This window comes from Xyrauchen texanus, chromosome 4, assembly GCF_025860055.1.
Source record: "Xyrauchen texanus isolate HMW12.3.18 chromosome 4, RBS_HiC_50CHRs, whole genome shotgun sequence".
NCBI classification, from domain to species: domain Eukaryota; kingdom Metazoa; phylum Chordata; class Actinopteri; order Cypriniformes; family Catostomidae; genus Xyrauchen; species Xyrauchen texanus.
In genome coordinates this window covers 37,150,345-37,164,558 of record NC_068279.1, presented here as the reverse complement: position 1 = coordinate 37,164,558, position 14,214 = coordinate 37,150,345, and the positions used below count along the sequence as shown (strand labels likewise).

Below are 14,214 nucleotides of genomic sequence, written 5' to 3'. Positions count from 1 at the left end.
CTAAATCTTTCAGTCTCACTTACGTCTCTGATGAAGGACTCCAGGGTAGCATAGGCGATGGCAATGCCGTCATGTGTGCTGGTGCCTCGACCCAGTTCGTCCAGGATGACCAGTGAACGGGAGGTGGCACGTGCCAAAATATCTGATGCTTCCATAAGCTCCTCCATAAAGGTGCTCCTGCCCCTTGAGATGTTGTCAGATGCTCCCATCCTGTCAGAACCAAAACCAGTTACATCAGTTACTGTAAACCTCTAACAAGTTAACCTCTATTGAGAGCATTTGTTGCATAATGTTGATTACCACAGAAATGTATTTAAGCTTGTCCATCAGTTTTAAAAAAGAAACCACACAAATTCTGTTACAGTAATGCCCATACTTATGATATTTATTGGGCCAGGCAATAAACATTAATGTCCACACTGATTCAAACATAATATCCTTAAACCTTTATAAAAGGTACTAGTGTGATAATGTCATTTATCTTTTCAACTCCTGTCATGATCATGTAAAGCAAGTTGAACCCAGTAGCTTACCCATGATACAGTATAAGGATACCAGAAGGGGACTTTACATGAGGCAAACTACATTCACAGGACTTAACACATAATCAGAAGTCCATCCACCTCGAAAAGTAGTCTTTCTTTAAAGAGGATGATTTGAACATTGCAGATGCCCCCCAAATGCTGGCCCCAAACACTTCCATAATACAGTATGTATATTACTGTAAACACTACTTTTCCTGTAAAAACAATTAACTGAAGAATAAGTTCAAATAATTTTTCTATGGTAACTGATATTATACACAATAATTCTACACAATTGCTTTCAATAGAGCTTAAATTGTATTGAACCCAGAACATTTCTTAAAATTAATCTAAGAACACACCAAACCATTCTTGTTGGGTGTGCTGTCACATTTCATATTGATTTTAAACTAAAAGCTTTCTTAAAAGGTGCTTTATGTGATTTTAGCATTCTGAGGCTCTCAAATGACTGCGCAGTTGATTAGCCACGCCCCCTCATTACAAAACCCCGCCCTCCAAAGATAATTTTGAAACCAAAACCAAGCAAAAGAGCAGCACTGTTTGTTCCTGTGGTTGTTAAATTTAATAGCGCCCTAAACTGACAAACATTATGAATCATAGTCTGAATGATCCGCATCAAATTCAAAGCTACGAGAATGAGTAAAATGATTGACAGGTGAAAAGTGACAATATACGCGGACACTTGTTTTTTTGTTTTTTTTGCTGTTTACAAAGTCTACAGCTTTCATAGAGAACATTGAGATATCACAGGACACTTATTTCATTAATATCTTTAAGGGAGTAGGAAACGTTTTTGCATACTTTTCCATGAAAAATCACTTACAGCACCTTTAACTTGCCCACTACATCAAAAAGCAGGTTCTGTCATGACATGCCTTAATTGCAAAGTTGGATTAGCTGTCTTCACTGCCATCAGTTAAGCTACACATTACACTGGCTACAGCCTAATTCAAATCAATAATGACCACACTTTAGTTGCAGACGATTATGAAAAAGATCTATAACGCCTTTTAAAGTACATTTCCTGAGCATGTGGAGACTACCCAGTATTTGAGTACCAAAACAAGGTGGGCGGCTGATGACATTTGTTAAAGCTTTAAGAACTTTAAGATAAAATATGAATGACCATGCAAAATTCTCATGGCTTGGGCAAATTTCGAGTCTCATTATTTTATAAGATGCTGACAGTGCAGTAAAAGAACAATGCAGTTGAAAAATCACCATATAGAGATAAGTCTCTTGGGTATGTTTTTGCAGCAGAACTCTTGCCCTTAAACTAGTGGAGTTTAAACTGTACTAATGTTTGAATTTTGTTTCTCTTCCCCCCCAAAGGTTACTTGGATCACACAAAGCAAATTCACTTTAATGGTTTCATGTCTTACTGTATGCCACTGTAATTGACCTGAATTAAAGTGTCAGCCATTATACAGGTGAAACTCGAAAAATTAGAATATCGTGCAAAAGTTCATTAATTTCAGTAATTCAACTTAAAAGGTGAAACTAATATATTATATAGACTCATTACAAGCAAAGTAAGATATTTCAAGCCTTTATTTGATATAATTTTGATGATTATGGCTTACAGCTTATGAAAACCCCAAATTCAGAATCTCAGAAAATTAGAATATTACATGAAATCAATAAAAAAAAGGATTTTAAATACAGAAATGTCGGCCCTCTGAAAAGTATAATCATGCATATGTACTCAGTACTTGGTTTGGGCCCCTTTTGCATTAATTACTGCCTCAATGCGGCGTGGCATGGATGCTATCAGCCTGTGGCACTGCTGAGCTGTTATGGAAGACCAAGATGCTTCAATAGCGGCCTTCAGCTCTTCTGCATTGTTTGGTCTCATGTCTCTCATCTTTCTCTTGGCAATGCCCCATAGATTCTCTATGGGGTTCAGGTCAGGCGAGTTTGCTGGCCAATCAAGCACAGTAATACCATGGTCATTGAACCAGGTTTTGGTACTTTTGGCAGTGTGGGCAGGTGCCAAGTCCTGCTGGAAAATGAAGTCAGCATCTCCATAAAGCTTGTCTGCTGAAGGAAGCATGAAGTGCTCTAAAATGTCCCGGTAGACGGCTGCGTTGACTCTGGACTTAATAAAGCACAGTGGACCAACACCAGCCGATGACATGGCTCCTCAAACCAACACAGACTGTGGAAACTTCACACTGGACTTCAAGCATCTTGGATTGTGTGCCTCTCCATTCTTCCTCCAGACTCTGGGACCTTGGTTTCCAAATGAGATGCAAAATTTGCTCTCATCAGAAAAGAGGACTTTGGACCACTGAGCAACAGACCAGTTCTTTTTTCTTTAGCCCAGGTAAGACGTTTGACATTTGAAGCCCATGTCCAGGACCTGTCTGTGTGTGGTGGCTCTTGATGCAGTAACTCCAGCCTCAGTCCACTCCTTGTGAAGCTCCCCACACATTTGAATGGCCTTTTCCTGACAATCCTCTGCAGGCTACGGTCATCCCTGCTGCTTGTGCACCTTTTTCTTCCACACTTTTCCCTTCCACTTAACTTTCTATTAATGTGCTTTGATACAGCAGAGAACATCCAACTTCTTTTGCAATTACCTTTTGAGGCTTTCCCTCCTTGTGGAGGGTGTCAATGATGGTTTTCTGCACAACTGTCAGGTCAGCAGTCTTCCCCATGATTGTGAATTCAACTGAACCAGACTGAGAGACCATTTAAAGGCTCAGGAACCCTTTGCAGGTGTTTAGCTGATTAGAGTGTGACACTTTGAGCCTACAATACTGAACCTTTTCACAATATTCTAATTTTCTGAGATTCTGAATTTGGGGTTTTCATAAGCTGTAAGCCATAATCATCAAAATTATATCAAATAAAGGCTTGAAATATCTTACTTTGCTTGTAATGAGTCTATATAATATATTAGTTTCACCTTTTAAGTTGAATTACTGAAATTAATGAACTTTTGCACGATATTCTAATTTTTCGAGTTTCACCTGTATGTCACGTACAAAGATCCCCTGATCACTGAATTACATTTTACATTTATTCTTTTGACGCTTCTATCCAAAGCGACTTACAAAAGAGGAAAACATAAGCGAATTATCTTTTAAGAGATCTAAACAATCTTTATTTTTATGAAAAGTCACTTCCATTATCCTAAAAAGCGCTTTCCTATTTTTAAATACAGTATATAAAGAAGACCACTGACAAGCTTGAGCTGGACTAATATTGCAGTTCTTGGCCATTCTTGAGAGAAAGCACAGATGGTACAGTATCTGTAGTCAGCTCTTCCAAGCACCACAGCAATAAAATACCACTTTCATTCCCTTTTTTGGTGCCTTTATGGTTTTCCATTTCTAAATGCTTTCTATCAAACATTTTGACACAACTACATCTGTTTCAATCCAATTTTCTTCATTGTTTTTGTCAACAGATTTCACCCAGGTAATAGAGCCTGGACTGTGTAAACACATTTCCATTTTAAGGGCTTCTAAGTCAAGTATAATTAGAATTTGTATCAGACACTTTGATGGCAGTTGCAATCATGGTGTTTTTCTATGGCAATCAGAATATTAAAACAAACTTGCATGCGTTTCTACACTTTGATTATATTCCACTGACCGTTATGCTTGACCCATAAAAGATACAAAATTCAGGACTGGTCATGTAGTCTGAGGTGGCCCCTAAAAGCAATCTAATGCTAAACAAAAGTTATAAACACAATAAAGTTCTGGAAGCCCTATGAGACTCCAACAGGATCACAGGGAATTCAGCATTGTTGCTTCTGAAAGTTCCAGTACCCTGACATTGACCCCATCATGCAGTTACTGACAAGCTTCATCTCCCATCAGACATTTTTACATTAGTTCAATATGTCTTTTTATATATACCTTCATCTGTGGAGCGTCAAGAAGCACATTGCGTCAACAGCGTGAGAGACCAAGGTTCTCGTCCTGCCTTGAAACCAGGAAGTAACTTCACAAAATGAGTCATGACCGAGACTCGAAAGTTGCATTTCCCCTCTAAGCTTACATTCTTACTCCACTGACGGTTAGGTTTAGGGTTGGGGTTAATTGGGGCTGGAGTTAATAAAATATGCATTTGTCTTTTCTGTATTACATCCTTTACAACTAAAAACAACTCACCTTTGGCACCCATCTGTGGCCATTTAATCCTAAAACTGGAGTTCATGCTTGTCCTTACATTGAGAAAAACTTCCCACTTCAGCCACATGGTTTAAATATCAGTAAGCATAAACAGAGTTTAGCTAAAAAAAAATACAAAAAAAAAGGCAACCTACTGTTTCCAAATTCACTGTGAGATCAGTCTGGAAGCTCCAGAAAACCAACAATATATATATATTTTTCATTAAATTATCAGTTTAAAAGATTTAATTTACTGTCTAATGATTCATTAATTTTTTGCATTGAACTTCCCATTTCAATCGGAACCAAAAAAGATGAGGAAAAGAGCTTCTGAAAGTTAAGTGCAATTTAATAAAGTGCTCCATCAGTGGAAAAATATCAAGAGATGAAAATACAAAAACTCTCTGACCAAGGACTCTCTCAGAAGCACTAGTAGATTGTGTAGCCTGTGCAGCACTGACATATTTAAATAGTCACCATGTCATAAAAATCTATCAAATCTGTATGAATTGTGAGGTGTCTATTTTCATGAGGATTTACGCTAGTATTCTCTACATTGCTCAATCACGTTAGAGAGGGAATTCAACTGCAAGAGGATATAACAAATAAATAAATAAAAACAACAACAAATAATATCAGAGCATGGCTGTTGTTATGTGAGCGGGGACTGGTCTGCACACACACATTCATACACAGAACATGCGAGCAGTCTGTCAATCAAACATGCATGCTGGCAATCTCACTTGAATTACTCAACTTGGCACAAATCTATTCTAATATATATATATATATATATATATATATATATATATATATATATATATATATATATATATATATATATATATAATATAATAATATATATAATAAGAGTGCAGCCCTGGAGGGTAAAGGGATCAAGCTTTACGCCCCCTGACCTTTCCAAAGTTGCCTGGTTCCCCTGGTCTAGTAAGTGCACATGGCAAACCATATGCTTAGAACCATGTGATATTTTACATTGTTTAGAAAACCCATAAATATGTGCTTAATCTCTAAATTATTAAGCAAAATGTGTTATTCACAAAGCTAGTCACTCAAAAAAAGCCTTTAATCCATTTTGCAACACTGATCTTATCATTTATATTTAAATCCTTTCAATAATGAAAAAAACAGATCCTTTGACTTTTAAAGCTTTTCAAATTCACATAATTGCCCTTTTATTCATTTTATTTCTTTCTTTTTTTAGTGCTTTGTATCTTCTAATTCGCTGTTTTGTCTAAACTACTTAATTTTTTATTTCTTTTCTACATATTGTCATTGCTGCAATTGCCAGAAGAGGAAAAAAAAGTAAGCTGTGTCCAAAAGGTTTCCGCCTCCACACAACTCATTTTCCAAAATGTTTTACAATAATTTGTGACATATGCAGTGGATTGTGGGTGATTAAAGGCCACAAAGGATACATCCGATGCATCCACCAAAATATGGCAAACGAAGGCTGTGAAACTAGGCTGCTTTTTAAGGGTACTCACAATTGAGATGGCCTTCGGACATACTTGATGACGTGGCAGCCGAGATATCAGCCTAACGAGGCTGCAGCATTCCAACTGAGAAGCACCTGTGCAAGTCTGTGTTTGTGGTGAAAATACATGGCATGTACTGCTGTAAAAAAAAGCTTATGTATGTATTTTTTCCAATGTTCAAATTCTCTCTCGTATCCCTGCTTAATATAAAGTCAAACATAAGTACATTTGAGATTGAGTTCACCTAAAAGTGTATCAAAACATTCCTCTATTGTTTAAGCACCTCATGACTCAGTTTGTTTAAAAAATTAAAGACGGGGGGATTTTGCGGGAATCTGATTGAAACCAGTGATTCTTTTTTTTATAAGTTTGATAAAGTTAGTGGTGCAAAAATTACACACTTCAGCTTAAATAGCATTCTATTGCAATCCCTATGGTTTTAGACTATCTAACAAATCCTAATTATATGAAAAGCAGAAACTGCATGAGGTTTAATTTAACATCAGCTATTATGCTTAAATTAAATCTAAACTTTGGCGAGCACTTCTGGGCTTACAATTATATCACCAGCAGGTGTACTTTTAAAAGTGGCATTTTGTAAAGCTCCGTTGAGGATGTAAACTCTTCTTCAACATTCAAGAGCACAATTGAGCACAATTACGCACAAACGATAGCCAATCAATATTTCCGCTTGAGCAGAGTGCAGTGCAGGCCACTGAACCCTTCAGGCTTAATTGGGTGCTGTTTGAACCTGATCTTAACCTGTTAATTGGAACAAACCAACACAACTCTGGGGAGTGAAGGCAATTATCTTTTGATGTGAACAGTGCCAGGAATAAGGTTAATTAACAAAGCAGCACTTCATTGTTAACTGTAGGTTCAGACTTCGACTGACAGACAGTGTCAAAACACACACAACAATGACACTCTACATCACACCCTCTCCTGCTTATTTTTCTCACAGATACAGTTGAAGTCAGTAGTTTAAGTCATTAAAACTCATTTTTAAACCATTCCACAGATTTCATATTAGCAAACTATAGTTTAGGCAAGTCATTTAGGACATCTACTTTGTGCATGACATAAGCAATTTTTCCAACAATTGTTTACAGACAGATTGTTTCACATTTAATTGATTATATCACAATTCCAGTAGGTCAGAAGTTTACATACACTTAAAGTTAACTGTGCCTTTAAGCAGCTTGAAAATTCCAGAAAATGTGGATGTATTTTAAGGCCTACCTTCAAACTCAGTGCCTCTTTGCTTGACATCGTGGGAAAATAAAAATAAATCAGCCAAGACCTCAGAAAAAAAATTGTGGACCTCAACAAGTCTGGTTCATCCTTGGGAGCAATTTCCTAACGCCTGAAGGTACCACATTCATCTGTACAAACAATAGTACACAAGTATATACATCATGGGACCACGCAGCCATCATACCGCTCAGGAAGGGACGCATTCTGTCTCCTAGAGCTGAACATAGTTTGGTGCAAAAAGTGCAAATCAATCCCAGAACAACAGCAAAAGACCTTGTGAATATGCTAGAGGGAACAGGTAGACAAGTATCTATATCCACAGTAAAACGAGTCCTATATCAACATAACCTGAAAGGCTGCTCAGCCAGGAAGAATCCACTGCTCCAAAACCACCATAAAAAAAATAAATAAATAAAAAAATAAAAAAAAAGAGTCTACAGTTTGCAAGTGCACATGAGGAAAAAGACCTTGCTTTTTGGAGAAATGTCCTCTGGTCTAATGAAACAAAAATGTAACTGTTTGGCCATAATGACCATTGTTATGTTTGAAGGAAAAAGGGTGAGTCTTGCAAGCCGAAGAACACCATCCCAATCCGTAAAGCATGGGGGTGGCAGCATCATGTTGTGGGGGTGCTTTGCTGCAGGAGGGACTGGTGCACTTCACAAAATAGATGGCATCATGAGAAAGGAAAATAATGTGGATATATTGAAGCAATATCTAAAGACATCAGCCAGGAAGTTAAAGCACGGCCGCAAATGGGTCTTCCAAACAGACAATAACCCCAAGCATACCTCCAAAGTTGTGGCAAAATGGCTTAAGGACAACAAGTCAAGGTATTGGAGTGGCCATCACAAAGCCCTGACCTCAATCCGATAAAAAATTTGTGGGCAGAACTGAAAGAGAATGTGCAAGCAAGGAGGCCTACAAAACTGACTCGTTTGTGATGAAATGAAAAAATATGAAATAAATAATTTTCTCTACTATTATTCTGACGTTTCACATTTCTAAAATAAAAGTAGTGATCCTAACTGACCTTAGACAGGGCATGCCTTCTACGATTAAATGTCAGGAATTATGAAAAAATTAGTTTAAATGTATTTGGCTATGGTATGTATACTTCTGACTTCAACTGTATGCTTAAACAGGTGTAGGCTAAAACACATAAAAACAGTAATTATCTCAGTGAACATAATCCAGGGTCCCCACTATTTTCAAGGCACATTTTTCCAGGACATTTTATGTGCCCAACAAGTGTAATATTTAAGCAAAAACACATGCGTCCATTTAAATAAAGCTTTTATTTTAACGTTTCTGTTTGTTTTTGATGTTATTTTCTCACCTCCAGATAAGTTTACTCCATGTCCCAGTGGGATTATTAATCCCTGTAAAGCTGTGATTCAATTAAATAAATAGTCATCTTACAGTCATCTTATATATATAAAAAGAGCCGCTTACATGTAGGTTCCGTAAGTGTTCCCTGTGTGAGGGACACATCCTGCTGTAAGATCAGCATAAGAGCTGCATTCGCTGCCCATGCAGCACCCATGCAGAGCAGCTCTCATGGAGACAGACTGCCTTACTGTGAGGGCATGAATCTCAAGACGCTTCGCTCACGAATTGCCCTTGTTCTGATGGACGATTCAGCCTCCTGCGCCGTCCCACCCGCCTCTTCTGTGACTCCCAAGGGATCAGACGAGGAGGCACAGCGGGGCCGTGAGGTTGAGCAGGATGAATTTGAGCTGGATCTCATGCCGGCACACGCTCCGCGAGCCCCTCAATATCCATATACTGTGTCTATGCTGATGCAGCATGTACATGATGAACCTCGGCCCTCTGCAAGAGTGCACAACCTCGTTCTCTGGTGCTGATGCTTGGGATGATGATGTTATGTCTTTTGCTGCATCTGGCGAGTGATCAATTAAAGACATTCCCGCCCCTTCCCCCAGCGAGGGCGAGGATCGTGCACGCGCCACTGACAGTGCACTGCAGTCAGGACATTGTCAAGGGACCACATTCCGCAAATCTGTCCCATTCTTCCCGGAAGTTCGTAAACAAACTAACAAAATCCTGGCGCCTGCCCTATTCAGCTTTTTCGCACAATGATTCCACTCTCCTCAATAAAGTGGACCATGGGGAAGACAAAAGGTTATGCCCAACAACCCCATATGGAAGAGGCGGGAGCAGCACACATCTGCCCAGCAAGTAGCAGGGCGTGGAAATCATGCCCCGTTCATCCTTCCAAGCAGTGTGGACTGACGTCCACACTGGCTGGAAAAGCATACTCAGCAGCGGGTTCAGGACTTCACGGTGCTGCAAGTTTTCCAGGCTAAGCTCTACAAGCAAGTGGACGAGCAAGGCTACGATCCAGAAATGTTAAAAGAGCTCCACACTGCTATGGACTATGGTCACTGCACAGGCCATTGGCAAGTCAATGGGCAACCAAGTATTTGTGGATTGTCATATCTGGATGACCTTCATGGAAATGCAAGATGCGAAAAATGCTGCTCTCTTTGATACTCCAGTGTCTCTGGCATTTTCGCCGGTTCTGTGGATACATTTACAGAGCGCTACATCGCGACTCAGCAACACGCGCAGGCTATGAGACATTTTATGCCAAAATGGAGCAATATTAGATCACAACCGGCTCGCTCCTGCTCTGTATCGGGCCAGCACCCAGCTAAAACCCCCATGCCTGCTTCCTCAGCACTGCTGAAAGTCGCCAAAGAGCCACCGGTTAAGCCACGCAAACTGTCCCATACCCACAATTCTTGGACATCAACCCTCAAGAGTTTGTGGTGACTATAATCTGCATTCCTCTGGACTATGTTGAATTGTGTGTGCTTTCTCTTAAGACCGCATTTCTTCTGGCTTCGGCCTTAGTAAAACAGGTCAGTAATTTATAAGCATTCTCAGTCGATAATTTGTGTCTGGAATTTGGCCCAGCTCTTTCAAGCCACTGTCAAACCTAGGTAAGGCTATGGTGGTTCAACTTAAAGCCTTTTTCCCTCATTTAATTCGGATGAAGTACAGTCCTTGCATTTGTTATTCCCTATGTTGAGCGCACCAGCTACTTCTGACCAGCTCATTGTGTGCTATGGAGGATGCACAAAATGATTTCCATCTCAAGCAAAGACTTCTCACTGCATCACTGATGCAATCACCCTGGCTTACGGGTGCAAACTGCCCAGTTGGTGTCAAAGTACATTCAACTGCATCCTTACAAGTCATAGGTTTTGAAGCTGGATGGTCTTCTCAAAACTAATTTGCAAGGTGTTACAACCTAGAGTTAAAATCTCTCTCTTAGCATGTCCACTCTGTCTAGAGTGCTTGCTATTTAGTTGGCCATACATATACTTATGCACCTCTTCTGGGCTCTCTATCATTTTACACATATGCCAGCATTCAGACCACTGTATATCCCATAAGTCACAATTGCTTTCAATATAAATAAATTTCCTTCCCGACTGGGTTCGTGAAAAGGTTAATTCATACTATATGACTATAGTTCATATACCATTCTGAATGTTCCCCTCCTGGCTCACCATGAGGGTTATTCACTTGTGGCATAGTCATGTCGGTCTTCGTCCCGTGGGACTGAGGCACCATATTTCCTCTATGGGAGGGTTGTGTTGTGTAGTGTGGCGAGATGGGACTCCCATGGGTTCCCCATATGCGTCAGCAAGACGAAATGTCAATGTACTGAATTGTAAGGGAACGTCTCGGTTAAATATGTATGTAAGCTGACCCCACTACAGACTCAGAGTTCTTTGAGGTGCAAGCAATGCACTCTTTGTCCCTCAGTCAGAAAATTCTGAGGAATGGTGTTTGCGTGCCCGCTTTTATACAGGTCAGCTTAATGCCTAAAATGGTGGGGCTCAAACACCATAGCCAAAATTAGAATTCCCAATATTGTAGAAGGGTTTCAACTAGGTAGTTTAGTAGGACACTCCCCATATGTCTCGTTCCCTTCATCACAGTGAACCGAGGTTACACAGAATGCATTTATATCCACAGTTCATACAATACCTAGTCTTGCTAGACAACTCGACGTCCCAAAACACACTCTATGGCCTCGCTTCAAATATAGCCAATAACTTCAATCATACAGAGATCAAAGCATCGACGGAACGAACTTTCAACCAAGCGCCAAGAACCAAGCAACACAAAGAATGCAAGGAAACACCACAAAGACAATCAAGTACATCTCCAGTATTGTGCTCAAAGTGATGGTGTATTAATTAAATAATTTGGGTAATCCGATAGAAAATCGATGTAGACTCAAAGGAGGATAAATGGTTCTTAAGGTATTGTCAACAGACTCCATAAAGTAAATTTTCACTGTACCGATCAGTTCTTTCACATTCTGGATTTATGTTTAGAATAGTAATAAAGTTTGTCTGTGTTCAAAGACGGTGTGACTGTGGTATATTTTGATAAATAATCTCATCCTAGTTTCTAAAAGATTTAGCTTCAAAGCTGTACCTTAATACATGTGATATTATTTTCAATAAGCCATGAGAATAATATTACTCCAATAAGAGAATTAATCATAATTCACTCATTAAAGCTAATTCCTTACCATTTAAATTGTGAGATGATGCAACTAGACGTTGTATTACGATTTCAATGGTGGAGAATCTATTAAGACCAATAATCTAGTTATTTGTCATTTATCTAATTTATAATGGTTGTCGAATGCGACTAATTCCGGTATACATTTAATTACCTGATAATGTACAATAAGGACAGTTTAATTTAGTCCATAGCTCACATATTTTGAGACCCTAAATTCCCTCCAAAATGTTGCATACCAAATATCCTTGCATATAATGGTGTGAGAATGAGGGCAATTTAATGTTCACTTCTAAATGTTGCATTTCCTTTATTCCCTACAGTGGGAACCCTGATAGTCATATATTGAATCAGACTACTGAGCATGTATCCAAAAAGTCACTGTTGACTGTTAACAAAATACCACCAATATAAATGACTAAAAATACCAATTAATTAATTGCAGGGTTCCCACACTTTTTCCACCAATTAATTGCCACGACCTTTCAAGTTATTTGTGACTACTAGATAAGGATTTTTTTATTTTTATTATTTTTATTCAGACTGATTCAATAATGATTTGATTCAGACAGAATCCATGAGAAGTTACTCAAAAGAATGCAAGCAAGTTTTACTCTAGACAAGCTCTACAAAAGAACAATATCACAAGTACATATTTATAGCATAAAACTAGAAAAAAAAATTACTCAATTTAGAAATGTCATTTTTCCAATGAAAAGAGTATTTAAAAATGTGCTGATATTTCCAGGGTTCCCATGATTGTTGTAACTCTAAATTGGTATGTTAACACTTCATGACTTGCCTTATGAGAAATAGGCCTGAAGAAATCTGAGATAAATCTCAGGCAGTTTCCTTGCCTGATAAAAAGTGCAAAGTAAGGCACAAGTCACATCTGATTCTAATTAGTGAACCGCTGTGGATGTGTTGTTGTTGGTAGTGTAATGTCTAGCACAGTCAGCAGAAAACAGCCAAACCCTAACATCAGTAAACAAAGCTAATAAATCAAAATTAAATACAAGTTCACTAAAATTCCTAAGAAATAATTAAAGTCATGTTTTGTGACAACACTAGACAAGAATCTAGATCTAGTTTCATTTGAATGTATGAGGTACAAACAGTGGGAACACAACACAGTATGAACTTATGAAACATGCTGTAACAGACCAAAGTAAACAGGCTTTTATATGTCCAAAGGACACATTACAGGACTACAGTAGATTTCAGATGCAATTCACCAGATAAATATAAGCTTGAATGTGTGAGGTAGGATTAGCTAAATGAAGAATTTCTCAAATATCCTACTAAAAAGCATGTAAAGCGAAATAAATACAATTATTTAATTATTAGATATTTTTTTTTACAAAATCTAAACTCAAGTTCAATCCAATATATTTTTATGCATTGTTTAAATAAATCCATTACACCAAGTACCAGCAATTTTTAAATAATATAACTTAAAAATGCACTTCCTAGTTAGCACTTTTTTTTACCCATGCAGCATTCGGTCTGGATAAGCTTGAGTCACTCTCCTGCCTCTTTAATCTCCCGTTTCTGGGGCTCTATGAAAAGACTGGTGGGCATGGTTTCGCCCTGTTGGATTCAGGACCATTCAACCACCTGAAGTCTGCTTAGCTCCTGAGGTGTTGTCATGGTCACTAAAGCTCTGCTTTTAACCGTTATACATAACAAACCTCTCTAATGGCAAGAAAACAAAGGAACAACAGCTCAGTGACTTTTTATTATTGGTTTAATCAGGGGGATGGTTTCAAAGCCCATGATCCACCTGAAAATGTTTCATCTAAATGTGTTAGTGGGCACTTAGGTGTGAGACATGTTGTCTTATGGGAAAACATTATGATTAATGTTTTTTGAAAGTGATCTTTATGCTTGAGGAAAGGGAGCCAATGGGGATTGACTGAACACAGAAATGAGAGTGGGAGAGAATAAAAGATCTGGGAATGTCTTTTTTATCTGAGAATGACATGCAATCCAAAGATCAGAAGATGCCTTTCTTATACTCACTTTGAGGCTATTACCACAAAATGTAGCTTGCAATAAACCATTGTTTATAGGCCACAAAGAAATATCTCAAGTCCATTTGCAGTATTTTATGTTTTCTTCTTTTTCAGCAAAATATCTGGTTACATGCCGCTGTATATTAACCATGAAAACAAGTTTTCAACTAAATTCTGTTGAATTAGTATTAAGTATTGA

General features: G+C 38.4%; 1 protein-coding gene across 1 annotated transcript in view; it reads right to left on the bottom strand.

The window, feature by feature from the left end:
* The window catches only part of LOC127643296 (DNA mismatch repair protein Msh3-like), an 81,581-nt gene that overhangs the window by 14,288 nt on the left and 53,079 nt on the right, over window positions 1–14,214 (bottom strand). Inside the window, exon 21 of the mRNA XM_052125975.1 lies at window positions 24–210. Coding sequence (XP_051981935.1) covers window positions 24–210 — 187 coding nt within the window. The remainder of the gene's footprint in view (window positions 1–23; window positions 211–14,214) is intronic.